Below are 27,967 nucleotides of genomic sequence, written 5' to 3'. Positions count from 1 at the left end.
AACAGACTGTCTGTTTCTGGGCAAAATCAGCTACACCTTCCTAGGAGGGTACAGGGGGCACCATCACTGTAGCGTTGGTGGGGGAGGTGGGGTTGGCAGGGCTGGTGATGACGTTGGCCTGGCCAGTGGTATTGTCAGTCACGTTGAAGGGGCCGGTGGGAGTGTTGGCTGGGTTGGCAACGACTATGGTCGGAACCTCTGTCCTGTTCTGAAAGACAAAGGATATGAGGCCATCAACTTCCCCTGTGGTCAATTGCAAAAATGGCCACAAATTCTTCCCCTTCCTGTTGCCATGCCCTTGGGTAGACCCTCCCTCGCTGATGCCGGTCTTAGTCATGGAACTTCCCTGGGTCAGTGGACCAACAGTGAAAATGTGAAGTATCAGAGATCTGAGAAATGTTTGCAAATCCAGGCTTGCTCTCTCGCTGCTCTTCTAAACGCTGAGGCTGCCATGTAAAGAAGACTGGACTGGCCTACTGGGTGATGAGAGAAAAGTAGGCCAGTTGGCCCTATTGGTAGGTGGCGTGCCAACTGCCAGACACACAATTGAGAGCATTCTAGACAATCCAGTTGGCAGGCAACTCACCAACTGACTGTAGACTCATGGCAAGTCCAGCAGAGGTCAGCTGAGCTGGCCCAAACCAGAAGAACTACCCAGCAGACACAGAGAATCATAAACTACAGAAGCAGCTATGTTTAAGGGGCTAAGTCTGGGGATTGTTTGATATGTAGCAATAGCTAATGTACAGAGAAATCGGTAGCTAGAAGCAGGATAACAAAATCTAACATGTGCCTTGGCTTTGGGACTGGATGGCCAGTGAGGCTGGAGAAGTAGCCAGGAAACTGGTATAACAGGCTAGGTGTATAGTTACCCACAGTATGTAGCGGGGAAGGACTGTCGCATTTTGGAAGACAGAAAATGCAAACTAAAAACTTTTGCCTCTTGCTATGGAGACCAGGGTTTCCTGCATTGCAGGCAGATTCTTTACCATCTGAGCCTCTAGGGAAGCCCTGATAAAGGAGATCACTGGGCATTATATGGGAATGTCAGTTGCTTGCTCCTAGCTGCATATGGTAAAGTACCATAATAAAAATGTTTTCAAGAAATCAGATAAAGAATGATTCATTTCACAAGTAATATTTAGAGGGAAAAAAAGAGGGCCCGGGACCTGAAAAATTAGAAAATAAAATTGTCTCTTATTTCCAGGTTCCTCACAGATAAATGACATTTGAAGTAAAAGTAGGCCTGAGAACAAAGATCAAACCAAGATGTCTCTATACAACTCTTTGTTAAGATCTATAAAAGGTTTAAGGCAGTGACTAGCAGATCCTTCCAGCTAGACAGAGAAGCTTCTAAGAATTTTAAGGGCATGGTCCCACAGAAACTTAATCCCCAAATAGATATTCTGAAAGAGAGAGGACTGTCTGGAACATAATCTCAGGTGTGATTTTTGTCAAACAGTAAGAACCATAATCTGATAAAACATTCTCACTCTTTTAAAGGAAATTGTGTCAGCAAACAGACCATCGTCTTGGATTAACTTGGAGCTGCTCAAACTGCAAAAGGGCCTTTGGGTCCTACTTTCTTCATACAGGAGGCAGTTTGAGAGAGCTATTCTTCCACAAGATGAATAAGGTGGACCATTTCATATGGAAAATGGGTCACTTCTTACGGAAAAGAAACAATGTTTTCAAGCGTGGAGCCAAGAGTTCAGAGGATGGAGTCAAGAGGGACTAGATGGAAGCGCTAGAGAACTGTGATCTGGGCAAACTCTTCTGGGGAGTAGAATTGGCCTCTCATCAAGGCACACTCCCAGGCCCTGGGATGCGGTAATAGCCAGCTGGCCCTAGGATGTCAGGATTGTTATGGAGCCTTGACTGCCCTGTCTTCCTCTTATAAAACAGGAGGGCACACTGCAGTTTCCATCCCCTTGAATCTGAGGTTGGCCAGGGGACTTACTTTGGCCAAAGAGACATTAAAGAATGTGACATGGGCAGGGACCTAAAAGTCTGTGCCTGTGGGGCTGGCTGTGTCTCACTGCTCTTGGAATCCAGCTACCCTAAGAAGCTCAGGTTAACCTTCTAGAGGAAGTGATACCATTTGGAGCAGAGATGGACTTTTCCTTGAAGATTCTGGTTGGTCAGCTGCTGCCAACCTGGAAGCTGCTACACCTGTCTGAATGTGATACCATGCAGGGCTCTATGGGCACGAGGCCTTTCTGTGGCCCTCAACTCTTTGATTATAGGAAACAGCCTTCATTCAGGTCCCCTGACCTTTCCTGAGTTCCAATGGGCAGATTCAAACAGCTGTTAATTAGGGAGGAGACAGGAGGAGATGCAAGACCAGGGAGAAATAAAACAGTCAAGAGCAGCCTTGGGCAGGGTCCTATTTCCCTATCAGTGGATACACACAGTATCTTTGAGCTATTTTACAGATACTGAAACGCCCACCAGGTGAGAGAAGTTAATGATTAACAATAATGTACCGTCCACACGTATGTAGACCCTAGACCAGTTGTACCTGAAGGTTGATGATGCTGGCTTCTACCTACCTTCCAACCAACCCATCAAAAGAACGTCCACAAGCTGATCACATCCTCTTTGAACAATTATGATAATACTTCCCACTATCTTCCCCAAGTTGGGACACAGCAATTTTGATGAGGGCATTAGGCCACTGTGACCATCACCAACCCCCCCCCACCCGACCCCGGCCTTTGCCTAACAACTCTGTCTCTGAGATTCAATTCAGCACCAGTGTATAGAGAAGCTGAGCTTTTGGTATCAAGTGGGTCCATCTGAGGCCAGCAGAAGACCCACTGGTCACACTGAGACTCAGAATCATGAGCTAAAGAAATGGTTGCTGTTTTAAGCTGCTGAGTTTTCCAGCAGTTTCTTTTGCAGCAAAACTCCACAGATACACCCTCCTTGTGGTGGACTGAATATCTGTATGTTAGAATCTTAACCCTCAATCTGATGGTGTCCAAAGGTGGGGCCTTTGGGAGGTAATTAGGTCATGAGGGGGCTTCCCAGGTGGCACTGGCGGTAAAGAACCCACCAGCCAATGTAGGAGACAGGAGACATGGGTTCATTCCCTGGGTCTGGAAGATTCCCTGGAGGAAGGCGTGGCAACCCACTCCAGTTTTCTTGCCTGGAGAATCCCATGGAGAGAGGAGCTTGGCAAGCTACTATCCATGGGGTTGCAGAGTCAGACACAACTGAAGTGACTTAGCACACTCGCAGGCCATGAGGGGGGAGCTCTCATGAATGGGTTTAGTGCCCTCAGAGAGAGATGCCAGAGAGCTCTCCCTATCTTTCTATAAGATAGGGAAGCTATAACAAGAAGACAGCCATCCGAAAGCCAGGAAGAGAGTTCTCACCACTACCGGACCATCCAGGCATCCTGATCTGAGACTCCCAGACTGTGAGAAATAATTATAAGCCATGCAGCCTGTGGTATATTTGTTATAACATCCTGAACCAACTAAGATGTCCTCTCAGGTCCCACTTCTCCCAATGTCCGGTCACCTCTGCTACCCCTAGAACACTCTCTGATTCCTGGAGCAGGGCCCAACACTTACCACAAACTGGTTCCAACACGTAGCCTGGCACCCAAAATGTGAGACCACACAGGTGAGGCAGAACTCCAGCAGGGCGAAGGGGAGGAGACCACCGGAAATTGCCTTCACGTTAACCTAGGGGCAGAGAGGAAGGGGAAGGGTTTTGTCACAGAGGTGACTGTCCTGTGACCATCCACGCCTGTAGGCCTCATCTTAGGCAAGCACCACATGCCTCAGCTGGAGAGCCCCAGACCCTTTGGCACGTGCTCCACGAGCAGTTGCTATGGGTGCCCCTCTCACACGCCCCCATGGCACCTTTGAGGGCACGACAGCCAGACTTCCAACTGCCAGTACCTGCGTTTCTGGTCTATCAGTGAGTGACAGGGGCTAGTGGATAAATACCCTCGATTCTCACCCCTGGGCTGAGAGCGAGTGACTGAAGCATGTGTCTGCACTGCTTTCCCAGGTGAGTACTCAGTGTGGGATGAGGTCACCTGGGGGAAGTCCTCTGCCAGCTGGACCCAGGCAATCGGAGGTCTTCACGCCTCCCCTGTCCTTGGAATGCACTTCTGCAGTGGGAGTCATTTTTGAGGAGGCAGCCTTGAGAGGAGGTGGTGTTAAGACCATCTGGACTGGATGCAATTACGTTTGTAGGATTCTGATGGGCAGTGCAGAGGTCAACTCATGTTGCAGCAGCCCAGGACAAGCCTCATACATCAGTTCCTTGGCTTATTAGACCTGCCACCTGCCAGTCTGGCATGGCTGCCTCTTTGGTCAGTCTCCCCCTGCCCTCCAGGGCTGGGGACTGGTTTAGGAACCAACACTCAGGGTAAGTGGCTTGATCACATCACATCTTTACTGGTCCCTTCTCTTCCCCACCCCATTTCTCATCACCCTGCTGGCATTTGCTTCCTCCCCCAAATAAGCTACTTGTTTCAAAGTCAGTTCTGGGACTTCCCTGGCGGTCCAGTGGTAAAGAATCTGCCTGCCAATGCAGGGGACATGGGTTTGATCCCAGGTCTGGGAAGATTCCACATGCTTCGGGGTAACTAAGCTCATGTGCCACAACTACTGAGCTTGCCCTCTAGAGCCCACGTCCCACAGCTACCAAAGCCCTTGAGCCCTAGAACCTGTGCTCTGCAGCAAGAGAAGCCACTGCAATGAGAAGTCCACGCTCTGCAACTAGAGAGTAGCCCTTGCTGGCTGCAATTAGAGAAAACCTGCACGTAGCAATGAGACCCAGTGCAGCCAAAAAAAAGAAAAGTCAGCTATGGGAGGAACCCAAAGTGAGACCCACCTCACAAGCACACTGGTACATGTGTGGCAGACTGGGATCCAGGGCATTCGATGACCCCAGGAGTAGTTTTCAATCAGTGATGGTGGGAATTGGTGGGCGAGTACCCCAGGCACCTCACTCAGGACAGGGTGTAACTCTGAGGCAGTGTCCTCTCTGTCTGCTAGAGTCCCAGCAGGATTAAGCTCTGGCAGTGACTTGCTTGGTGACACCCTTTACCTGTACCTTCCTTTCCTTGTTCATCTTATTCTCTCCCCTACCAGTATTTCCTAGGGGAACCTCTGAAATAAATGACTTGCTCCTGAATCCCTGTTCCAGCATCTGCTTCTGGGGGCCCCAGATAAGAGGAGAACCTGGGGGCAGCACCTCCTGTTCTTGCCACCAGCTGTCCCTCCCTCAACAGCTTCCTGGGGACAGGTGGCCTTAAGATCTGAGTGTGGCTACTGCCCCACCTGCTTGTGCTGGCATTTGCTGCCTCCAAGCAGGAACAGAACAGGTACAAGGAGGGGCCACCTGGCTCCAGCTCTCTGAATCTCAGTGTCCTCATCTATAAAATGGGGTCTATCTCACCTGCCTCAGAAGTCAGGGGTTTTGGTGAGGGTTACACATTTTGGGATGCTTTTGAACTGTGGTGCTGGAGAAGACTCTTGAGAGTCCTTTAGGCAGCAAGGAGATCAAACCTGTTCATCCTGAATATTCAAAGGAAGTCAACCCTGAATATTCATTGGAAGGACTGATGCTGAAGCTGAAGCTCCAATACTTTAGCCACCTGATGCAAAGAGCTGACTCACTGGAAAAGACCATGATGCTGCGAAGGATTGAGGGCAGGAGGAAAAGGGGACGACAGAGGGTGAGATGGTTGGATGGCATCACCAACTAAATGGACATGAGTTTGAGCAAGCTCCAAGAGATAGTGAAGGATGGGAAAGCCTGGCGTGCTGCAGTCCATGGGGTTGCAAAGAGGAGGACATGTCTGAATGACTGAACAACAACAACTAACACATTTTAGGACCTAGGGCTGTCATACTAGGGTGGAATTTGGCTGTGATTCCTTCCAGCTCTGGAACAACCTCATAAACAAGCCTCCCCAATCTTTCAGAAGCCTGGGGTGCTGGTAGTCTGGATGCTCACCGGCTGGGTAAAGCACAGATCCAAGATGAGAAGCAAGATCCCAGCCAGGGAAACGACAGCGCTGACCACGTTCATGCCGATGCTGCCATGCACCTGGAAGCGGCAGGGGGAGAGGCACCGGTGAGTCGAGTCTGAAGCCAGGCTTGTGGGGACTCTCAGGGAGCAGGAGGAAAGGGGAGCCTGGGCGGGAAAGAGGTGGGTTGTGGAGAAGCCAGCTTATCCTAAGCTCCCTGAGGTGAGAAGATTATTCTTTATTCAATAGGCAGAGTCCACCTGGGGCAGGGGCTGTATTTGTTTGGGAATATACCTCCATAAGTAGCTGACGGTGCAGGAAATGAGATTTAAAGGCCAGATTGGGAGGAGAGGCGGCAAGGACGCAGAGCTGCTCTGCAGAAGAAACGAGCAGGGATGCGGGTGATGGTGGCAGGGGGCATGAACTGGGATTAGAGGACTGCCTTGAGAGAAGGGAGAGGAAAGTTCTGGTCCTGCTGGAGGGAGCTGGAGTCTGGGCTGGCAGGATTGGCTGGGGAGGGTTTTCAGAACCAGAAAGTCTAGCACTCCATTTTAAGGGATCTGCTGCCCAGTGTCGGGTTGCTGAAATCCTCCAGTCACTCACGATGTCCCCTGCTCAACTGCCTCCCCTGGGGGGTGGTTCATGGGGATGGAGATGGGGAGGGAAGGACTGAGTCCACCTGGGGGCTGAGGCTGGGAAGGCTGGCAAGCAGAGTAGAGATGGAAGTAGACACTTCAACTGGAAGTCAATCATCAGAACCAGGGGGACTAGGAGCCCCCCACGAACTGGTAGGCATCTTGGAGAGGTCATTGGATTTCCCAGATGTGGGACAAGAGTTTGATCCACTTTTGTTAGGCGATTAAGGAGCACTGTGAGCTCAGCTGATGTTGGGGGGCCTGGGGAAGGGGGTCTTAATCCCGTTGTAGAGGATGGAGTAAGGCAGACTGAGGGGCGGCAGGCATTTGCCTTGCAGACAAAGGACTGGTAACTGGAAACCCTCCGTGGGACAAGCCAGCCCCCTAGCTAACCCATGGCTTTCCCGCTGAAAAGGCAGAAGAGACAAGAAGCCCTTTGGAGAACATGCAGAGGTGCAGGAAGGACTTGGAGCCAAGGAGGAGGGCCCTTAGAAGCTCTACATTTACCCCTAAGCTTTTTAGAGGCCGCTACAAAATAAAAACATGCACAGTGTATCTCTGGCTGTCGAGACAGAGGATGACATTCTGACAGTGCAAGGGAATTCTGGGTCCTGTGTCCTATGGTTTGAACTCTGAACTGTTCAAGGCACATTCTCCCCTCATTTTTCTAGGTCTAGCCAAAGGGGACGGCAGGAAGGGCCTTAAAGAGATGGCTGAAATGTACACACATTTCCACTTGGCCTCTATCTGACTTTCTGCTTAATTCAGAACACCCCAAGGTCATGGTGCTGTGACTACTTGGCCATTTGCCAAAATGCCAAGTGTCTGAGTAGTTAAATACAATAGGTGAAGGCACACTGCTGGGATCAGAGGGCTCTGGGCATAAACCCCAGCTTGGCCACATTCCTGCTATGCGATCTTAAGTCCAGTCACCCGACCTTTCTGTGACTCAGTTTCCTCTTCTGCAGAATGAGGATCACAGAACTTTGTAGGCCTGTGGGGACTGAATGAAGTAACGTATGTAAGAGCGCTGAACCCTGGGGCCAGGACCAGGCCACTCTGGGAGGCTCCTGGGAGGCCCCTCCCCCCTGGAGAGTCACATTCCAACACTGAAGGATGATGAAAGATGGAATTACAACTCACCATGCAATAACTGCGTTTCTTTTCAGCCTCCACTGAGAGCGAGCCAGAGATGATAAACTACACAGACAAAAAGGAGTAGGAGCAGTTGTACAGCGTGTTGGAAAGACCGCAGTCCATTCAGAGGTGTAGCTCTGAGTCCTCAAGGCTTACATACCTTGTTTCTTAAGATGGGCATGTCTGCTTACCTCCTCTCAACATTTTCACTATCCCAATGGTTAGATACCACAATACCTGAACTCCTCTGTGTCTAGGTTAAAATCTTTTCCCCTAAAAGCCTACATTTTGTTTCAGGATACTAGACATCTCATTTTTGTGTCTGGTCCCCATTGGGGCCACTCCCTGGGCACAGGCATCGCCCAAACTCATGGATCATCTGGCCTCCCACCACCCTATTCTTGACTGTGATCTTGGAAAAGCAAGGACAGGGTAGCAGGGTGAGCAGAGCCTTAGGGCTGGGACACAGGAGACCTAGGCTTCTGTTCCACTCTTGCTCCTAACTCACCTTGCTGTGACCCTAGGCAAGTTACTGCTCCAGCTTGGGGGTCCTAACTGGCCCTAGATGCTGCGAGGCTGGTGACTGATATGTGAACCCAGAGGCAGGAAGAACTTGGTCCAGTTATGAGAGCCCTGAACTGAGGGGGCCTGGGCTCCATCAGGACTTTCTTCCAACCCTTCCTGGCTGTGAGCCTGCAGTCATCTTGTCTAACCTCTCTGAGCCCCAGTCTTCTCATCTGGCACATGGACATGAACAAACAGACCCTGCTCTTTCTATCTACAAGAGGGTCATGTGACCCTGTGGAGAAGGAAATGGCAACCCACTCCAGTGTTCTTGCCTGGAGAATCCCAGGGACGGGGGAGCCTGGTGGGCTGCCGTCTATGGGGTTGCACAGAGTCGGACAAGACTGAAGCGACTTAGCAGCAGCAGCAGCATGTGATCCTGCAGTTGTTGTTTGGTTGCTAAGTCGTGTCTGATTCTTTGCAACCCCATGGACTGCAACATGGCTCCCCTGTCCTTCACTCTCTCCTGGAGTTTGCTCAAGTTCTATATCCATTGAGTCGATGATGCTGTCTAACCATCTCATTCTCTGCTGCCCTCTTCTCCATTTGCCTTCAATCCTTCCCAGCAACAGGGCATGGGAGAATAAGGGTGGGGTTATACATGATTTACATATTTACATTTACATCAAATTCTAAGAGGGTGGAATAATTAAAGCACGTGATTGGCTTGTGAGTAGCTGAAAGTTCCTTAGAGGCAGGGGGCACGTTGCTGGGGCATGGGGTCAGGGCCGGGTCCTTAACCCTGTCTTGCACCTACAGTCTTAGGTGGCTGGCTCTGGGCTCCCAGGGCCCTATTATTGGGAGTGCATTCCAGGCTTTTTCTTCCTTTGCTCCCCCATCCTGGTCTGGTAACTCAGAACCCAGAAGGAGGCCACGGGGCCTTGTACTCACGGATACGCCTCCCCATTCCAGGTACCCTGATATCGCGGAATAAGATCCTTCCCAATACAGTGAAGGATTGATGGCAGTGAAGATGTGAGTCAGGCCGATAAGAATCTGGATGGCCTGTGGGGAGGACAAGGCATCGTGAGAAAGAGCAGAACTGGGGGCCTATGGGATTGTAGCTCCCTCAGCAGCCCAGACTGTACCCCCAGAATCCCTGAGTATGACTGCTGTTGGGGCCAAAATCTCTCGGGGTGGGGTCCATGTCAAGGTGTTGTTTTGAAGCTCCACAGATGATGCCAATGTACACTCAGAATTGAGAGCCATGGACATAAACAGAAGGTGGAGGGGTGGGGGGTAGAACAGATCAGGATGACTTTCCCTTTGGACTCAGGCTTGCAGAGAAGATGCCTGGGTGGGGGCTTTGGCAGCAAACCAGACGGGCTTGAATCTTGGCTCTGGCACTCACCAGCTGCGTGGCCTCAGGCAAGCACCCTCCCTGTGTCTCTCCCTAAGACTGGGATGACCATATCTGGCTTGCGGGGTTGCTGTAGACAGGGGCCCCCAAACTCTAGAATCTTAGGCTTAATGATATGAGATGGAGCTGATGTAACAATAACAGAAATCAAGAATACAATACACATAACACTCTTGAAATATAATGCTCATCCTGAAACCATTCCCCCCACACTGCTGCTGTTGCAACTAAGTCGCTTCAGTCATGTCCAACTCTGTGCGACCCCATAGACGGCAGCCCACCAGGCTCCCCTGTCCCTGGAATTCTCCAGGCAAGAACACTGGAGTGGGTTGCCATTTCCTTCTCCGATGCATGAAAGTGAAAAGCGAAAGTGAAGTCACTCCGTCATGTCCAACTCTTAGCAACCCCATGGACTGCCGCTTACCAGGCTCCTCTGTCCATGGGATTTTCCAGGCAAGAGTACTAGAGTGGGGTACCATTGCTTTCTACATTCCCCCCACCCCGCCTGTGGAAAAACTCTTTCAGGAAACCAGTCCCTGGTGCCAAAAATGGTTAGGAACCACTGGTTGCAGAGATTAGAACGAGGGCCCTATGGAGACTTCCCTGGCAATACAGTGGTTAAGACTCTGCTTTTCAATGCAGGGGGCACAGGTTCAATCCCTGGTTAGGGAACTAAGATCCCATGTGTCACAGCCATGGCCAAAGTTTTTTTCTTTTTCTTTTTAAAAGTGCCCATAAAGCTTATAGACAGGTCCTGCCACTTGGGAGATGTTGGCAAGCCCTCCGCCCACACCTTTCCTAGGCCCCACCCCTGCGTATTCCCTGCTGTGGGAGCCTCAGTGCCTGCAAGCCTGTGCTGTTCCTCCTTCCCACCTGCTTGTCTTCCACTTCTGTCTGAAAGGTACTGGCTTCACCCTCATCCTGCTGAAATCCCATCTTTCTTTCAACAACCAAATACATCCTTTTACGGACACCCCCACATTCAGGACAAAATACCTCCTATTTGGGGATCCTGCAGCACTTGCTATACCTGAGGACCTGGGGTGACATTTGACTTCTTCAGGCCTCAGGTTGCTCAGGGGTCAAGTGATCAGTGTTGATCAGATGTGCCAGCTGTCACGCTCAATGAGTCTAAAGCTTAGTGTACAGACCTGGGTTTCATGTCAGCTGCTTCATCAAATAACATGCTTGATCTTATCTGTGTGCCCACTTTATCTTAAGATAAAGGCATAGCTTCTCCCAAATGAACTGTAGTTCACTAGAGGGAGTCCATGTTTTTGGTCTTTCTCTGTGTTTGATCAGGTTCCCCAGGCATTTGCTCTAACTCAGAATAATTCTTTCGAAAGACTTTAAAGTAATTGGAACCCAAAGTTAACACGCATTTGTCCAGTATTAATTAATAAGGAAAGTAACCATAACATGAAATTATAACTACTATGTAATATCGTATAATATCTTCACCTATTGAAGGTTTTCCACACACATTTATAACCTCATTTCCTGCCTGTGACCAGGATTTCTATTCCTGATACTGTTGATAAACGAAAATTTCCCATACTGAGGTTTGGGGAAGTCATTCTGGTTTACACACGTAATGCTGACTAAAACAGCCTGTTTGTGGCTTATCAAACCTCCATTGTACATTGCTTTAATTATTAAAGAAAAGGGCATATTTACGAGAAGTAAAGAATGTCTATGTTAAAGAAATATTAGGAATTCTCTGCTCGTCCAGTGGTTAAGGCTCTACGCTTTCACTGATAAGGGCGTGAGTTCAATCCCTGGTCAGGGACTACAACCCTGAAAGCTATGCACCTTGATCCCCCTCTAAAAAAAATTCACCTGGGAAATTTTGGGACTTCCGTGGTGGTCTAGTGGCTAAGACTCTGTGCTCCCAATGCAAGGGGCCCAGGGTCTGATCCCTCGTCAGGGAACTAGATACCACATGCCGCGACTGAAAAAAATATCCAACAAGCTGCAACTAAGACCTGGCACAGCCAAGAAAAGACGAAGAGAGATGAAATGCCTCCCTTCCTGGGATGCCAACGCTGGTGCTCCTTCAATGATAAGCCTCCCTTCCCAGGTGCGTTGGCTCAGATGGTAAGGAATCTGCCTGCCAATGCAGGACATGTGGGTTAGATCCCTGGCTCCAGAAGATCTGCTAGAGACAGGAATGGCAACCCATGCCAGTATTTTTGCCTGGAGAATTCCACAGACAGAGGAGCCTGGCGGGCTACAGTCTATAAGGTTGTAAAGAGTCAGACACGACTGAGAGCTAACACTTACTCCCAGGTGCAAAGGCCACACTGACTCCCTGTGTACATGTTGGTCTGTTTTTGGTTGTTTTCTTTTTGAAACCTTCAACAACTGTACACTTGATCCAATGAGATATAAAACTGTGCTGACCACCCTACTTCTCCAGAGCAGTTTCTCAGAGTTATCTGAGGAGCTGTCTTCTGTGCTACACACCTCAGTTTGGCTCAAATAAAACCTTTTTCTATTCCTATTATAGATTGGTTACTTTTGCTGGCAGTGTTTCATAGAAGTTAATCCAAGATTTGATTTGGATAAGTTTAGGAGGCAAACAATACCTTGCTCTTGGTGTAGTACACTGGTTTATCTGTCCCTGAAGGATCGACAAGGAGGGGTGGGCTGGGGTGTGTGTGTCTGGTCCTATCCTCCTGCCCCCAGCAGGTGGTTGGGTCCTCTAGGGAGAGCTGGCCAGTTTGTACTCTTCAAGCACCAAGACAATTTATGCATGTCCTGTGGCAATTACCAGAAGGTACTGTAGTTACAACAGCCCCTCCTAGGTCTTCAAGGATGGTTTCTGGACAAAAACAAGGGAGAGACTGGCCTCTGTGGGGTCATCCTGACCCAACCTCCAGAAGCCGCCACCTACATTTGTGTCCTCTGCCCTCTGAACCCATTCCCTTCCTTATTGAAATGCACTCGCTACAGCCGGGCTCAGGAAGGGACCCAAACTGGAGAGAGAGACCACACTCACCCCCAGTGTCCTGACCTCGTCCTTTATGAATTTCTTGGGATCGAACGTAAAAAATGATTCAAATGGCATGTTCCATTGGAATTGGTTGGGGGTATACATCGGCCCAGGGGCACATGTGGGAGGATTCTGAGGGCCTCCAGGCAGGGTTTGGAGGTTTGTGGTTCCCAGTGAGTACTGGATCTCCCCAGGTGGGGTCTGCATACTGGCCACTGCTGTCGGATGCTGGAGCTGAAGCACAGTGGGCAGACCCTGTGTGGCGTTCACTTCTGCTGGATTCTGGATCACTACGCGTGGCGTCTGTAAGTTCGCTCTTCCTGCATCGCTCTCGGTCACTCTGGATGTTAAGTAAGTGGCCATTCCCACAGGCTGCCCCTTGCTCCCAGGAGCCACAGGATTCCTGGCCTGGATCACGTACACGTTACTTGGTGCCATAACACCAGGCACAGCGTTGACTTCAACTCCCTGCTCCGTCATGATGCTCAAGTGCTGCAAAACAGGTAAGAAGGTGCATTTTCCCTCCTCTGAGAAAATTAATATGTGCTGCATCTGATCCCATCCTTATCTTTAGATTCATCTTCATTAAAATAAAAATCACCAAAAATAAAAACATTGGAATCATCTAGAATGATATTATACAGAATGATCTCCTTCTCTTCCTTGTAGTCTGTGTTCTTTGGGACATGTTGGTTGGTTTTGTTTTTTTGGTTTCTTTGAGGTTTGGATTTGCAAGACTAGGTTACCTGGGGCCCCTTATCCCTGTAGACTCTTGTTTACAGCTGAAGCAGTGGGTTTGTTTAGAATTCTGAGGTCAGTGTTTCAATCTGCCTGCCTTAAATATCTGAGTCATTGATTGTGACTTCTCCATCCTCTCCCCTGCCCTGGCCACAGCTGATGGCCTAGGGGTGGACAAGGGACCCCAACTGGGTCTAGAACTTTCCAATCTTGGGAATGTGGAATTGGACCCAAGAACCATTTCGGGTTGAGGGGTTTATGCAGAGCTGGAGAGGGTCACAATTGTGTCATGTGTAGGGGTAGTAGAGAAAGTCAGTTAGAACAAAAAGAATGAAGCTGATATAGCAGGGCTGAGGGGTGGGGAGAAATAGTTGAAGAAGCAGGTGGTGGGAGAGGGACAGAAATAGAGAGACAAAGAGAAGGAAACACCTTGGATCCTGATGATTTTTTACTGTTTATCCAAGTTCTCATTATCCCCAGCTGTACTCTCAGCCTTTTGAAATCTGTAACTAGTTTATAACTAGTTATGGGTTTAATCTAATGAAGCTAATTTGTGTATGACTTTTCCCTAGTGGCTTAGACAATAAAGAATCTGCCTGCAATGCAGGAGACCTGGTTCAATCCCTGGATTGGAAAGATCCCCTGAGGAAGGGAATGGCTTACCCACTCCAGTATTCTTATCTGGAGAATTCCATGGACAGAGGAGCCTGGTGGACTATAGTCCTTGGGGTTGCAAAGAGTCAGACACGACTGAGCAACTAACACTTTCGCTTCACTTGTCGACATTAATTGGTTTTGGAGTGGAAAACAAGACTATCTCTGGCTACCTGTCTTCCCAGGAGGGACCATGGACCCTGTGGAGACTATGAAGAGTCGTCTTTTACATCTCATGAGTCACGTCCCAGTTGGTGTTGTGGTTAGGACCATGTAGGAGTTTTGCTTATTTCTATTTATCTGGGTTTAAACCATTATGGGCCAAGGTACTGGGTATTATGATAGTGGCCACACCCTTAACAACATGTAGTTACAACTGAGTCCTGAGCATTAGAGGCTGTTGTGAAGGGAAGGGCTTGAAGTGAAACTTGGATCTCACCATGCTTTGACCCCTGATAAGCTGACTGCGTGCTGAGTCTCTTCAGTCATTTCTGACTCTTTGTGACTCTATGGACTGTAGCCTGCCAGGCTCCTCTGTCCATAGGATTCTCTAGGCAAGAATACTGGAGTGGGTTGCCATGCTCTCCTCCAAGGGAATCTTCCTGACCCAAGGATCAAACCCATGTCTCTTATGTCTCCTGCATTGGCAGGCAGGTTCTTTACCACTAGCGCCACCTGGGAGGCCCCGATAAGCTGAGAGGCTTGGAGGATTTCTTCATTATCTATGCTGATGAGCAAGTATCCCATGGGTGGCGGCAGACGAGTAGCTTCAGACTCTGAAGACACTGACAAGTGGAAAGGTTTCCCATTTAGGTGAGAGAAAAGGTCTCTTATGTCATTAATGTTGATATTAACTGTTAATGTTAATTGCTGCAGCTGCTGATCTTGTCTCTCCACCTAAATGATACACTCCCTGCTGGCAAGAAACTGAATCCTACAGTTACTAGATTCCAGCTAGCATCACCGACTCAATGGGCATGAATTGAGCAAACTGGGAGACAGAGGAGGACAGAGGAGCCTAGCATACTAGGACTACAACAAGTCACACATAACTGAACATAAACAACAGATTCCAGAAGTCTGCTATCACGGAGTTTTCTGCCCAATAGAAAGTGCCTCTAAGTCGCACTTACAACATGAATTCCATCACATTCCACCCCACCATGATCCTAATTGCTTCCAGAGGAGAGAAACACTCTGAACTATCAATGACCAACCTGGGTTTGGCTGGCTAATTAATCGGCACTATTTAATATTAATAAGCTAAAAAATAAGCTCAAAGGCAAGACAGCATCAGGGCTAAGAGTTCAGACATCCTTGGGTCCTTTACCCAGTCCCTTCATTTACTAGTTACATGACCTTGATCAAGTTGCATGAGTTCTTTAGGCTTCAGTTTCCTTATCTCTGACAGATAGATCATAATAACCCTTTCTCAGAGGGTGTTGTCAGGATTAAGTGAGAAACTTTCCCGCACAGAGCCTGGCACAGAGGACATACTTAAACGTCTGTTTGTTGATGAGTAGACACCATCCTTGGTCTTCCCTGATGGTTCAGCAGTAAAGAATACGCCTGCAATGCAGGAGACTCAGATTTGATCCCTGGGTTGGGAAGATCCCCTGGAGGAGGAAAAGGCAACCCACTCCATTCTTGTTTGGAAAATCCTATAGACAGAGGAGCCTGACAGGCTAGAGTTCATGGGCTTGTAAGAGTCAGACATGACTTAGTGATTTAAACCACCACTACCACCACCACCAGAGACCATTCTTGGAGAAGGGCCTTTGTTTTGAACATTTTTCTTAATTGATCTCAAACTAATTTCCAGTACCTACAGCCATGGATCTAAAGTGTGGTCTCTGGACAGGTGAGACTGTTTCACTTGGGAACTTATTAGAAATGTAGATTCTTGGTCCTCTGCCTCATTCAGTGCAGTCAGTTCAGTCGCTCAGCCATGTCCAACTCTTTGTGACTCCCATGGACTGCAGCACGCTAGGCTTCCCTGTCCATCACCAACTCCCAGAGCCTGCTCAAACTCATGTCCATTGAGTTGGTGATGCCATCCAACCATCTCATCCTCTGTCGTCCCCTTCTCCTCCTGACTTCAATCTTTCCCAGCATCAGGGTCTTTTCCAGTGAGTCAGCTCCTCACATCAGGTGGCCAAAGCATTGGAGCTTCAGCTTCAGCGTCAGTCCTTCCAATGAATATTCAGGACTGATTTCCTTTGGGATTGACTGGTTTGATCTTGCAGTCCAAGGGACTCTCGAAAGTCTTCTTCAACACCACAGTTCAAAAGCATCAGTTCTTCGGCACTCAGCTTTCTTTATGGTCCAGCTCTCACATCCATACATGACTACTGGTCCTCTGCCTAGACCTACTAAATAAGAAGGGCTTCCCTGGTGACTCAGATGGTAAAGCGTCTGCCTGCAATTTGGGAGACCTGGGTTGGATCCCTGTGTCAGGAAGATCCTCTGGAGAAGGAAATGGCAACCCACTCCAATACTCTTGCCTGGAAAATTCCATGGATGGAGGATCCTGGTAGGCTACAGTTTATGGGTTCGCAAAGAGTTGGACGTGACTGAGCGATTTCACTTTCACTAAATAAGAACCTCCCCAAGTGTGGGGACCAGCTGTCTGTTTTTAAAATTTTTTTTTAATTGTGGTAAAAAATATATAATATAAAACATACTATTTTAACCATTTAAAGCATATTTAATTGTACAGTTCAGTGGCACTAAGTATATTCACATTGGGGTGTACATACACCCCAATATTCATTGCAGCACTTATTACAGTAGCCAGGACATGGAAGCAACCTAAATGCCCATCAACAGCTGAATGGATAAAGCAGATGTGGTACATATATACAATGGAATATTACTCAGCCATAAAAAGAACGAAATTGTGCCATTTGCAGCCATCTGTTTTAACTTACTCTCCAGGTGACTCTGAGGCTGGTGGAGTTTGAGAATCATGGTGGTATATAAATGTCCTACACATCTCCTTCTTGGTTTAATTCTTTTCTCTTGGATCCTAACAGGTAAAAATATAAACTATATAGAACTCCAAGAAATTCCCAAATTTTTTCTTATCTTAAAATCTAGGGACTTCCGTGGTAGTCCAGTGGTTAAGAATCCACCTTGCAATGCAAGGACGAGGGTTTGAGTCCTGGTTGGGGAACTAAGATCTCATATGTCCCTGAGCAGCTAAGACAGTGGGCTGTCTGATGCAGCCAAGTAAATATTAAAAAATAATAATAACTAATTAAAAAATCTAGCTGGTCTCTCCAGTTCTCCCATAAGAGCAACAGCTTTCACTGGTCTGTCAACTGACAGTTCAGTTACTCACTGTGTCTCCTCACTTTTTTTTTCTTTTTAAAAAGTATTTGTTCTTTTTCTTTTTTCTCCCACTAATTCTGATCCTACCTGCCTCCCTGCAAACAGGGAGATGAAGTCTTTGAAAGTGAAATAACTTGCTTGTGGATAAATGGATTTGAGATTCGAATTTATTCTCTCTGACTGCTATCTTCTTTTCACTATATATTTTTTTTAATTTTTTAAAAAGAATGCTCTCTCTTCCAGGTGACATAGGAGTGGCAGAATATTTGGCAGTGTCAACTGAGATGGACCTATACAGCGTATGCCACTTCTGCCTTGACCTTGATTTACCCCTTGCTTTCTCGGAGGAATTTCAGGTTTCCCGTAAGGGTGGTTTATAATGACAACTACAGCAAGCATCGGTATTTAGACTCCACAGCCCTGTAGGCATCAGGCAATTCCTCCAGCTATATATCATTGCTGTGAGCATTTTGCAGACAAAGTAACTGAGGTTAAGTAACTCAGGTCATGAACACACAGCTAGAAAATGCCAAAGCTGAGATTTTAACTCTGGTCTGTCTGCCTTCAATTTTCATAAGGGATACCACACAGAATGTTACAGTCTGTTACATGATATGAGAGAATGGATTATATTTGTCTCCCTTTTTCAGAACAGACTTTCTTTTTACATGTGTGATAAATAATACAACTACAAACCTGGCGACTGGCAGAGGCAGCTGGATGATAGACTCTCCTGAGACCCCTTTAGTCCCCGCTGCTGTCAGGAACAAGGGAGGGGGTTCTTTAGGAGCCTTTCCATCAGTTCTAGGTCCTTCATATACCTGATCACACTTTAATTACAGCTGGACTCCGGGAGTGGGGAAATGGAGATGTCCTGTGGAGTTTCCCACCTTCTATCTTAAGATATCTGGGTTCACATAGAGATATGAACTATCTCTGAAACTTGTTCTGTTTTTTCACTTACCTCCTTAGCTGGCCAGACTCTGCATCTCCAAGGTTAGGTGGTTGCAAATTCTGTCTCTGTGGACTGCGCTGGCTTATCTTAAATGCTTTTATGAAAAGGTATATACATCATATACAGTTCCCTGCCTTATGGCATTTCCCCAGAGACCCTACTCAGGGCCCGTCTAGGCCCCATGTCTCCCCTAGTGTGGTCCAGTTTCTGTGAGGACCAAGGAGAGGAAGTCATAGATGTCTTACCTGGTCGACCTGGCGAGCCTTTCAATGTTCCTTCTTCTGATCCTGTGGGCCTCTGAAACCTGGCCTAGAAATTTCTGATAAAAGAACATTTGGTTTCTCTTTGAAGCTCCAAAGTCTTGTTTGCAATTTCACTTTGAGTCAAACAACGAATCCATTCTCTGGCTTCTAAGTTGAGCTCATTTGACCTTCAGAATATTTATGGCCTTCATTGAGTAGGAACGGAGTTCCATGGGCCTTTCAGAAGTGGGCCACTAAGACCTCATAAGCCAATAGATTTATAAGCAATTTTAGGAAGTAATTAACGAGTATTTACTGAGTGTCTTCTGTGTGTCAAATGGTATGTTACATGCTGAGGTATGTAGATTTCTAGAAGTTTATAATGACGTGGCAAGATAGAATTTAACCATTGTCAGATAATCGTAGTACAGGCATACCTTGTTTCATTGTGATTGCCAGATATTGCTTTTTTTTTTTTATCAATTGAATGTTGGTGGCAACCCTGCATTGAGCAAGTCTGTAGCGCTATTTTCTCATCAGCATTATTTTAAAATTATGGTATAGTCCTTTAGACACAATGGTATTGCACACTTAATAGACCATGGTGCAGCATAAACACAACTTTTAGTTGCACTGGGAAATCAAAAATTCAGTAGCATATTTACTTTTTGGAAAGGGTCTGGAACTGAACCCACAACATCTCTGAGTTGTGCCTGTACAAGTTATGGCTGGAAACAAACAAAGAGCCAGGCCATCAGTGATAAAGTAGGTGGAAGACATATCAAAGATTTGGGCTGGTGTCTGAAGGTTTGTGAGTGGCTAGACATTGAATAGGACATCCAACTAAGAGTGGACTTTGAAAGGAGGCTCAGGTTAAAGCTGCACAAAAGGCGCAGTCTATTCCAGAAGAGTGTGAACCAGAGGCACGGGTGCATGTTAAAAGGTGTCAGGAAAATCAAAACTACAATAAAGTATCACCTCACACTGGTCATAATGGCCATCATCAAAAAATCTACAAACAATAAATGCTGGAGAGGGTGTACAGAAAAGGAAATCCTCATGCACTGTTGGTGGGAATGCAAATTGATACAACCACTATGAAGGACAGTATGGAGGCTCCTTAAAACAGTATGGCGATTCTAAAAACAGAACTCCCTTGTGACCCAGCAGTATATGCTGGGCATATACTCAAGAGAAAACCATAATTCAAAAAGATACATGCGCCCCAGTGTTCATAGCAGCACTATATAATTAGCCAGGAAAGCAACCTAAACATCCACCAACAGAAAAATGGATAAAGAAGATATGGTACATATATACAATGGAATATTACTCAGCCACACAAAAGCATGAAATTAAGTCATTTGTAGAGACTTAGATGGACTTGGAGAATCCACACAGAGTGAAGAGTCATACAGAGTGAAGTAAATCAGAAAGAGTAAAGCAAATATCCGGTATTAACACATATATGTAAAATCTAGAAAAGTGGTATAGGTGATCTCATTTGCAAAGCAGAAATAGATACATAGATGTAGAGAACAAATGTATGGACACCAGGGGGAAAGGGGGAGGGATGGGAGGAATTGGGAGACTAGGATTGATACATATATACTTTTGATCCTGTGGAGATCAAACAAGTCAATTCTAAAGGAAATCAGTCCTGAATATCCATTGGAAGGACTGATGCTGAAGCTGAAGCTCCAATACTTTGGCCACCTGATGTGAGCAGCCCACTCATTGGAAAAGACCCCCATGCTGGGAAGGATTGAATGCGGGAGGAGAAGGGAGTGGCAGAGGATAAGATGGTTGGATGATATCACTGACTCAGTGGACACGAGTTTGAATGAACTCTGGGAGAAAGTGCAGGGCAGAGGAGCTTGATGTGCTGCAGTCCATGAGGTTGCAAAGAGTCAGACAGGACAGCGACTGAACAAAAGCAACATAAAATAGGTAACTAATGAGAGCGTACTGCATAGCATGGGGAACTCTACTTAATGCTGTGAATGGGAAGGTGACCTGAATGGGAACTGACCTGAATGGGACAGTGACCTGAGTAGGAACGAAGTCCAAAAGGCAGGGGATATATGTATATATATTTATTTTTCTGTATAGTAGAAACTAACACAAACATAGGTAAAGCAACTATACGTCAATAAAAATTAATTAGAAAAAGAACAAAAGGGGGGAAAACTGTAGCAGAAAATTCTACTCCAAAGTATGCCTCTTTGGCATAATAATTACAGTTGGTTGAACCTTGAACAACACAGGGCCTAGAAGAACCAACACTCCACATAGTTGAAAATTGGGTATAATTTAGAGTGAACCCTCTGTATCTGAGGTTCCACATCTGTGGATTTAACCAACCTTGGGTTGTGCAGTACTACAATGAAATAAATTAGCAGATAAGTGGACCTGTGCAGTTCAAACCCATGTTGTTCAATGGTCAACTGTCAACTGTGTTTTGGACTGATTATTTTGAGGAAGAGCAGACACAGGAAAATCTCTGAAAACAGAAGTTACCTTTTTGTAAGAGAAACATAGCTTTATAAAGGAAGTCTTCATTTGTAAGAATGCCTTCCTGTCTGTGCCAGGAAGGAAAGGATGACAAAATCACAAGAAACTCCTTTCTGCAGAGAAGGAATGCCTTAAATCTGTGTGACAAAGCTTCCTCTTGTTTACCTCCCATAATCAGCCTCCTCACATCTTCCTCTCTTTTCTCTGGAGCAGATGGGACTTAAGCCTGAATTTTGAGTCAACCCTGAGGGTTACTCATTTTCCCCTACATATCTTCTATGTACACAGTTTAGTTCAGTTCAGTTCAGTCACTCAGTCATGTCTGACTCTTTGTGACCCCATGAACTGCAGCACGCCAGGCCTCCCTGTCCATCACCAACTCCCGGAGTTTATCCAAACTCATGTCCGTTGAGTCGGTGATGCCATCCAGCCATCTCATCTTCTGTCAGCCCCTTCTCCTCCTGCCCCTAATCCCTCCCAGCATCAGGGTCTTTTCAAATGAGTCAGCTCTTCGCATCAGGTGGCCAAAGTATTGGAGTTTCAGCTTCAACATCAGTCCTTCCAATGAACACTCAGGACTGATCTCCTTTAGGATGGACTGGTTGGATCTCCTTGCAGTCCAGGGGACTTTCAAGAGTCTTCTCCAACACCACAGTTCAGAAGCATCAATTCTTTGGTGCTCAGCTTTCTTTATAGTCCAACTCTCACATCCACACAGGACTACTGGAAAAACCATAGCCTTGACTAGACAGACCTTTGTTGACAAAATAATGTCTCTGCCTTTTAATATGCTGTCTAGGTTGGTCATAACTTTCCTTTCAAGGAGTAAGCATCTTTTAATTTCATGGCTGCAGTCACCATCTGCAGTGATTTTGGAGCCCCCCAAAATAAAGTCACCCACTGTTTCCACTGTTTTCCCATCTATTTGCCATGAAGTGATGGGACCAGATGCCAGTTTATGTGATAAACTTCTGTTTTTCTCTTGTTAATCTGTCTTTTGTTTCAGGGGCCCCAGCTGAGAACTTAGAAGAGTAGAAAAGGAAAATTATTTTTTTCCTCCTCTAAAATGTCCACCCTGATTATTCATTGGAAGACTGATGCTGAAGCTCCAATACTTAGGCCACCTGATGTGAAGAGCTGACTCATTGGAAAAGACCCTGATGCTGGGAAAGATTGAAAGCAGGAGGAGAAGGGGACGACAGAGGATGAGATGGTTGGATGGCATCACCAACTCAATGGACATGGTGAAGATGGGAGATGGTGAAGGACTGGGAGATGGTGACGGACAGAGAAGCCTGGCTTGCTGCAGGCCATGGGGTCGTAAAGAGTCAGACATGACTGAGCAACTGAACAACAAACTAACTCTTCAAGACCCATCTTGAAACCTGTCTTCCATGAAGACTTCCTTACACTTTCCAGTGAAAATAAATCTCCTGGAGACTCAAATGTCTCAAATGTCAAGTGCCTGGGGATGGGTTCTGATTATTGTAGCCTTGTAGGATCACCCTTTTCCTTTAGGTTTCTATTGTTTAGGCTGCTGGGAGGAGGACAAGAGGAATTCCATCTTGAAGACAGTCAGCCATCTTAAGGTAGGATGAGAACTAGGCCTGAACCCTGTTAACCATCATTAAAGAAAAAACAGGAAACCCCTTCCTAACAGATGGCAAACAAAGATTGAAAGTAAAAGTCAGGTTGTCTCAGTTGGATTAACAACAGTGCCTGTACTTGTGTGTTGTAATGATTAATTGTTCCACCCCTGTACATTGTAAAACTAATTACTAATGTGTAACCAGTCATGTAGCTGCTGCTGCTGCTGCTGCTAAGTTGCTTCAGTCGTGTCCAACTCTGTGCGACCCCACAAATGGCAGCCCACCAGGCTCCCCCATCCCTGGGATTCTCCAGGCAAGAACACTGGAGTGGGTTTCCATTTCCTTCTCCAACGCATGAAAGTGAAGTGAAGCCTCTCTGTGGTGTCCGACTTGGAGCGACCTCATGGACTGCGGCCCACCAGGCTCCTCCATCCAAGGGATTTTCCAGGCAAGAGTACTGGAGTGGGTTGCCATTACCTTCTCCGAGTCATGTAGCAGAGGGTATAAAACCGAGTCCTCTGAAATCATTGGGGTCCTTGTTGGCAACCGATTCCCCTTGGACCCGCTGGTGTAATAAACTGTACTCCACTGTCTTGAGTGTCCTCTGAGGTGTGTTTTGTGGTTCCGGATTCTACAACACTCAGTTCAGTTCAGTTCAGTCGCTCAGTCGTGTCCGACTCTCTTTGCAACACCATGAATCGTAGCACGCCAGGCCTCCCTGTACATCACCAACTCCCGGAGTTCACTCAGACTCACATCCATCCAATCAGTGATGCCATCCAGCCATCTCATCCTCTGTCGTCCCCTTCTTCTCCTGCCCCCAATCTCTCCCAGCATCAGAGTCTTTTCCAATGAGTCAACTCTTCGCATGAGGTGGCCAAAGTATAGGCTAGCTAAAGCCCCATTATACATATTGTGGTCTCACTCCCAACAACCTGGAGGAGCTGGGTTGTGGATTATGCTTTTCTTAGTCACCTCTTGCCTCAACTTCATGCTTTATACTTTTCTGATCCAGGTCATACCTCCCTTTTCCAGCTGTTTCTCCAACCTGAAAGAATTCAGTCATGAAACACAGCTCTTTGTTATAGGTTGAACTAGATCTCTTTCTACGACATTCCATGCCCAAATATGTGAGAGTCCCTTGGACATCAAGAAGATCAAACCAGTCAATCCATAAGGAAATCAATCCTGAATACTCATTGGAAGTACTGATGCTGAAGCTCCAATACGTCAGCCACCTGACACAAAGAGCCAACTCATTGGAAAAGACTGTGATGCTGGAAAAGATTGAAGGCAAAAGGAGAAGGGGGTGACAGAAGATGAGATGGTTAGATGACATCGTTGACTCAATGGACATGACTTTGAACCAACTCCAGGAGATAGTGAAGGACAGGGGAACCTCGCATGCTGCAGTCCCTGGGGTCACAAAGAGTTGGACACAACTTAGCAACTGAACAACGACAACAACCTCCAATACCTCATCAGTCAGTTCAGTCGCTCAGTACCTCATAAAGTGAAGTCGCTCAGTTGTGTCCGACTCTTTGCGACCCCATGGACTGTAGCCCACCAGGCTCCTCCGTCCATGGGTTCTCCAGGCCAGAATACTGGAGTGGGTTGCCATTGGAGGCAGGTTCATTACAGATGGGCTTCCCTTGTGGCTCAGCTGGTAAAGAGTCCACCTGCAATGCAGGAGACCTGGGTTCGATCCCTGGGTCAGGAAGATCCCCTGGAGAAGGGAAAGACTACCCACTCCAGTATTCTGGCCTGAAGAATTCCATGGACTGTATAGTCCATGGGATCTCAAAAGAGTCAGACACGACTCGGTGACTTTCACTTTCACTTTGACTTCCCTGGTGGCTCAGACGGTAAAGCATCTGTCTACAATGCGGGAGACCTGGGTTCGATCCCTAGGTGGGGAAGATCTCCTGGAGAAGAAAATGGTACCCCGCTCCAGTATTCTTGCCTGGAAAATCCCGTGGACGGAGGAGCCTGGTGGACTGCAGTCTATGAGATTGCAAAGAGTTGGACACAACTGAGCGACTTCACTTTCACTTTCATTATGGAAGTAATCAAGTTAGAATTAGGTCTTTGAGAAGGTCTTTAATCCAGTAGGACTGGTATCCTCATAAAAAGGGCAAATTTGGACAGAGGCAGATGTACACACAGGGAGAACATGATGGGAACATGAAAGCAGAGACTAGGGTGATAGATCTACAAGCCAGGAATCCTATAGATTGCCAGCAAATCACCAGAAGCAAGCCAAGAAGCATGGACCTGCCATCTATCACACCGTCAGAAAGAACTAACCTAACTGCAGGTGATACACTGCTGTTGTTTAAGCCACCCAGTTTGTGATACTTCGTTGCAAGCAGTTTGGAAAACAAATGGGGCTTGATTTTCTTTCTTCTTCAGTTACAGGAAAAAGTTCCATGTGGCAGAAATGTACTAAAATTGGGGGTAGGGAATAGAGCTTGCTTATGAACTGTGGTGTTGGAGAAGACTCTTGAGAGTCCCTTGGACTGCAAGGAGATCCAACCAGTCCATTCTGAAGGAGATCAGCCCTGGGATTTCTTTGGAAGGAATGATGCCAAAGCTGAAACTTCAGTACTTTGGCCACCTCATGCGAAGAGTTGACTCATTGGAAAAGACTCTGATGCTGAGAGGGATTGGGGGCAGGAGAAGAAGGGGACGACAGAGGATGAGATGGCTGGATGGCATCACGGACTCAATGGACGTGAGTCTGAGTGAACTCCGGGAGTTGGTGATGGACAGGGAGGCCTGGTGTGCTGCGTTTCATGGGGTCGCAAAGAGTCGGACACGACTGAGCAACTGAACTGAACTGAACTGAGCAGGGGCAGTGCAGCAAAGCAGAGCAACGCATTTAACCTTGGGTAGTAGGTGTCTCTGATCTTAGTCCCTAACTCGTTCCCAGCACAGAGAATTCAAAGCAGGTTTTCTCTAAGACCCTAGACATTCTCCACGTTTCCAGGACCCCCTCCCCTTCTTTTCTCTCTTTTCTTTTCTGTCCCTGGGCTTCCTCATGGCCCCTTCGTGTTGCCCCCAGAATCAATAGATTCTTCTCACATGATGAGGCAGCCTGTTTCAGCCTCCTCAGCTTGGTCAGGCCCTTGAGTGGAAGGAGGGACTCACTTCTCATACCTCTAGAGATCCTAAGATAGTTGAGTTGTCCCTTAAGAAAATTTGCTGCCAAGAAATGTTTGCTTTCTCGACACTGTTCTGTTCCAAACTCCCATAGCATCATAATGCCACAGCATCATTTTATTTGAGCCTCTCTGTATCCTTGGTCTTAGTTATCCCTGTGCTACTGTTATCTCTCTATAGGTCTCCACTTCCTGATGAGGCTCTGAGTCCCTAAGGGGTTGGATCTGGTTCTTATCTGCAGAGGCTGCGGCTTGGTGTCTGAGTGCATATATGCCTGAAAGTGGCAAATCAAAGGCAGGAGTCCAGACATGCTGGAGGATTGAGATCGAACATCTTAAAAAGCGAGCCCTTGATCAGGGCCTTGAATGCCGCTGTCAGAAATCTAATCTTATCCTGGAGGTGCTGGCAAAGAACTTGGCTGAATTGTGTTCCTGACCTGGTGTTTTGTGGAAGGCAGAACTTGAAAGCAATGAAACTAGATTTGGTTTGGTTGCGGAAATTTCCAAACCAATTGTAAGGAGATTATTTTAGATAGACAATCTCAATGGAAATTAGGTGCTATTCATCACAATAGTCAGATGTCCAAACAGAAGAGCCAAGATCTGCTATCCATGACAAAACATCAATGGAAGAGTGATCCTGAAGGCATTTTGGAGATCTGCTGCCTCCCCCTCTGCCCCAATTCCAAAGGCCCCGAGTGCAGTGTGGCAGGACAATTTTAAAGGCTTATGCTAAGCCAGCGCTACCATTGCAATTTGGAAGCATATAACACGATTGATTTCACAGATTCACATCTGGAATCTCATCCATGGCTGATTTAGATGAGACTTTGGACATAGACTTTTAAATTGATGGTGGAATGTGTTAAGACTTTTGGAGCTATTGAAACTGAGCAGAACTTGAGAGATTACCTGAGACCAAGGAAGTGCAAGCCCTGAACACACCCTAATCTTATCAGCAATCCCACCTTTGAACCATTGCTATAAAACCTCCCTGATGGGAACACACAGTTTTTGAGGGACATGAGCCCACTGTGTCCCCTTTTGTCTGGCAAAGCAATAAAGCTATTCTTTTTTACTTCAACCAAAACTTTGTCTCCAAAATTCAATTTGGTACCAGTGCACAGAGGCCAAGCTTTTGGCTTCAGATTTAGTAATGTGGGGTCATTGGGACTTTGATAAGAATGATTCTAGTGAGCAGGTGTAAAAACATGATTACAATGAGTTCAGAATCGATGGGAGGGACTTCCCTGATGGTCCAGTGGTCAAGACTGTGCTTCCATTGCAAGCGGCATGAGTTTGATCCCTGGTCAGGGAACTAAGATCCCGCATGCCTTGAGGGGTAGCAAAAAAAAAAAAAAAAAGACAATGGGAGAGTAATTTGAGACAGCAAGCAGAAATTAGTTTGAGGAGATCATCTCTGTAAAGAGGAGTAGAGAAATAGGGCAGCATCTCCAGGTGGTTCCAGGGTCAGAAGAGGGTTTCATTTTGTAGAGGGAAGAACGTATAATATGTTTGCGTGCTCTTGGGGATAATTCAGTAGATTGTGAAAAACTAAGAAATGGGAAAGTGTAGATGAGGGGGTGGAATCAAGTGCCAGGTAGAAGGAGCCTGGATATTTCCTTTATCGTAACTGGACAGAAGGCAGTCTATGGTCACAGAAAGGTCTAGTGTTTGGCCAGGGCTTGTAATTCTCTTCTGACTACATTTGATTTCTCAGGAAAACAGGAAGCAAGCTCATTAGGTGAGAATTGGGGAGGGAGGTACGTGGGTTTGCAGAGAGAGGAAAAGATAAAACATAGTTGGGAATTCCCTGGTGGTCCAGTAGTTAAGACTCCATGCTTCCAATGCAGGGGCCACAGGTCTGATCCTTGGTCAGGGAACTAAGATCCCACACACCAGACTGTGTGGTCAAAAAAAAAAGCATGATATAGTTACATAGAAGTTGGGAGATAGTATAGATTAGCACTGCTAGATGGCTATTTTAGGAAGGAAACAGGCAGCTGGTTCGGTTAAATCAGGGTTGAGATTTTGTCAGATAGCACACTGAGCCAAACCAGGGAGTTGGTAGTGATTTTGGTGATGAACCATG

The 27,967-nt window shown here is 46.9% G+C and overlaps 1 protein-coding gene across 1 annotated transcript; it reads right to left on the bottom strand.

The window, feature by feature from the left end:
- MS4A18 (membrane spanning 4-domains A18) lies at positions 41–13,169 on the bottom strand. The gene is made up of 6 exons (XM_018042811.1): positions 12,696–13,169; positions 9,226–9,339; positions 7,777–7,833; positions 5,986–6,078; positions 3,582–3,695; positions 41–208 (listed from the first exon to the last, which is right to left on the bottom strand). Exons 1-6 carry the CDS (start codon positions 13,167–13,169, stop codon positions 41–43), a joined length of 1,020 nt encoding a protein of 339 aa, XP_017898300.1.

This window comes from Capra hircus, chromosome 29 (genome assembly GCF_001704415.2).
Source record: "Capra hircus breed San Clemente chromosome 29, ASM170441v1, whole genome shotgun sequence".
NCBI lineage: Eukaryota > Metazoa > Chordata > Mammalia > Artiodactyla > Bovidae > Capra > Capra hircus.
The sequence above is the reverse complement of the archived record's forward strand: the minus strand, read 5'-3'. Positions and strand labels throughout refer to the sequence as shown.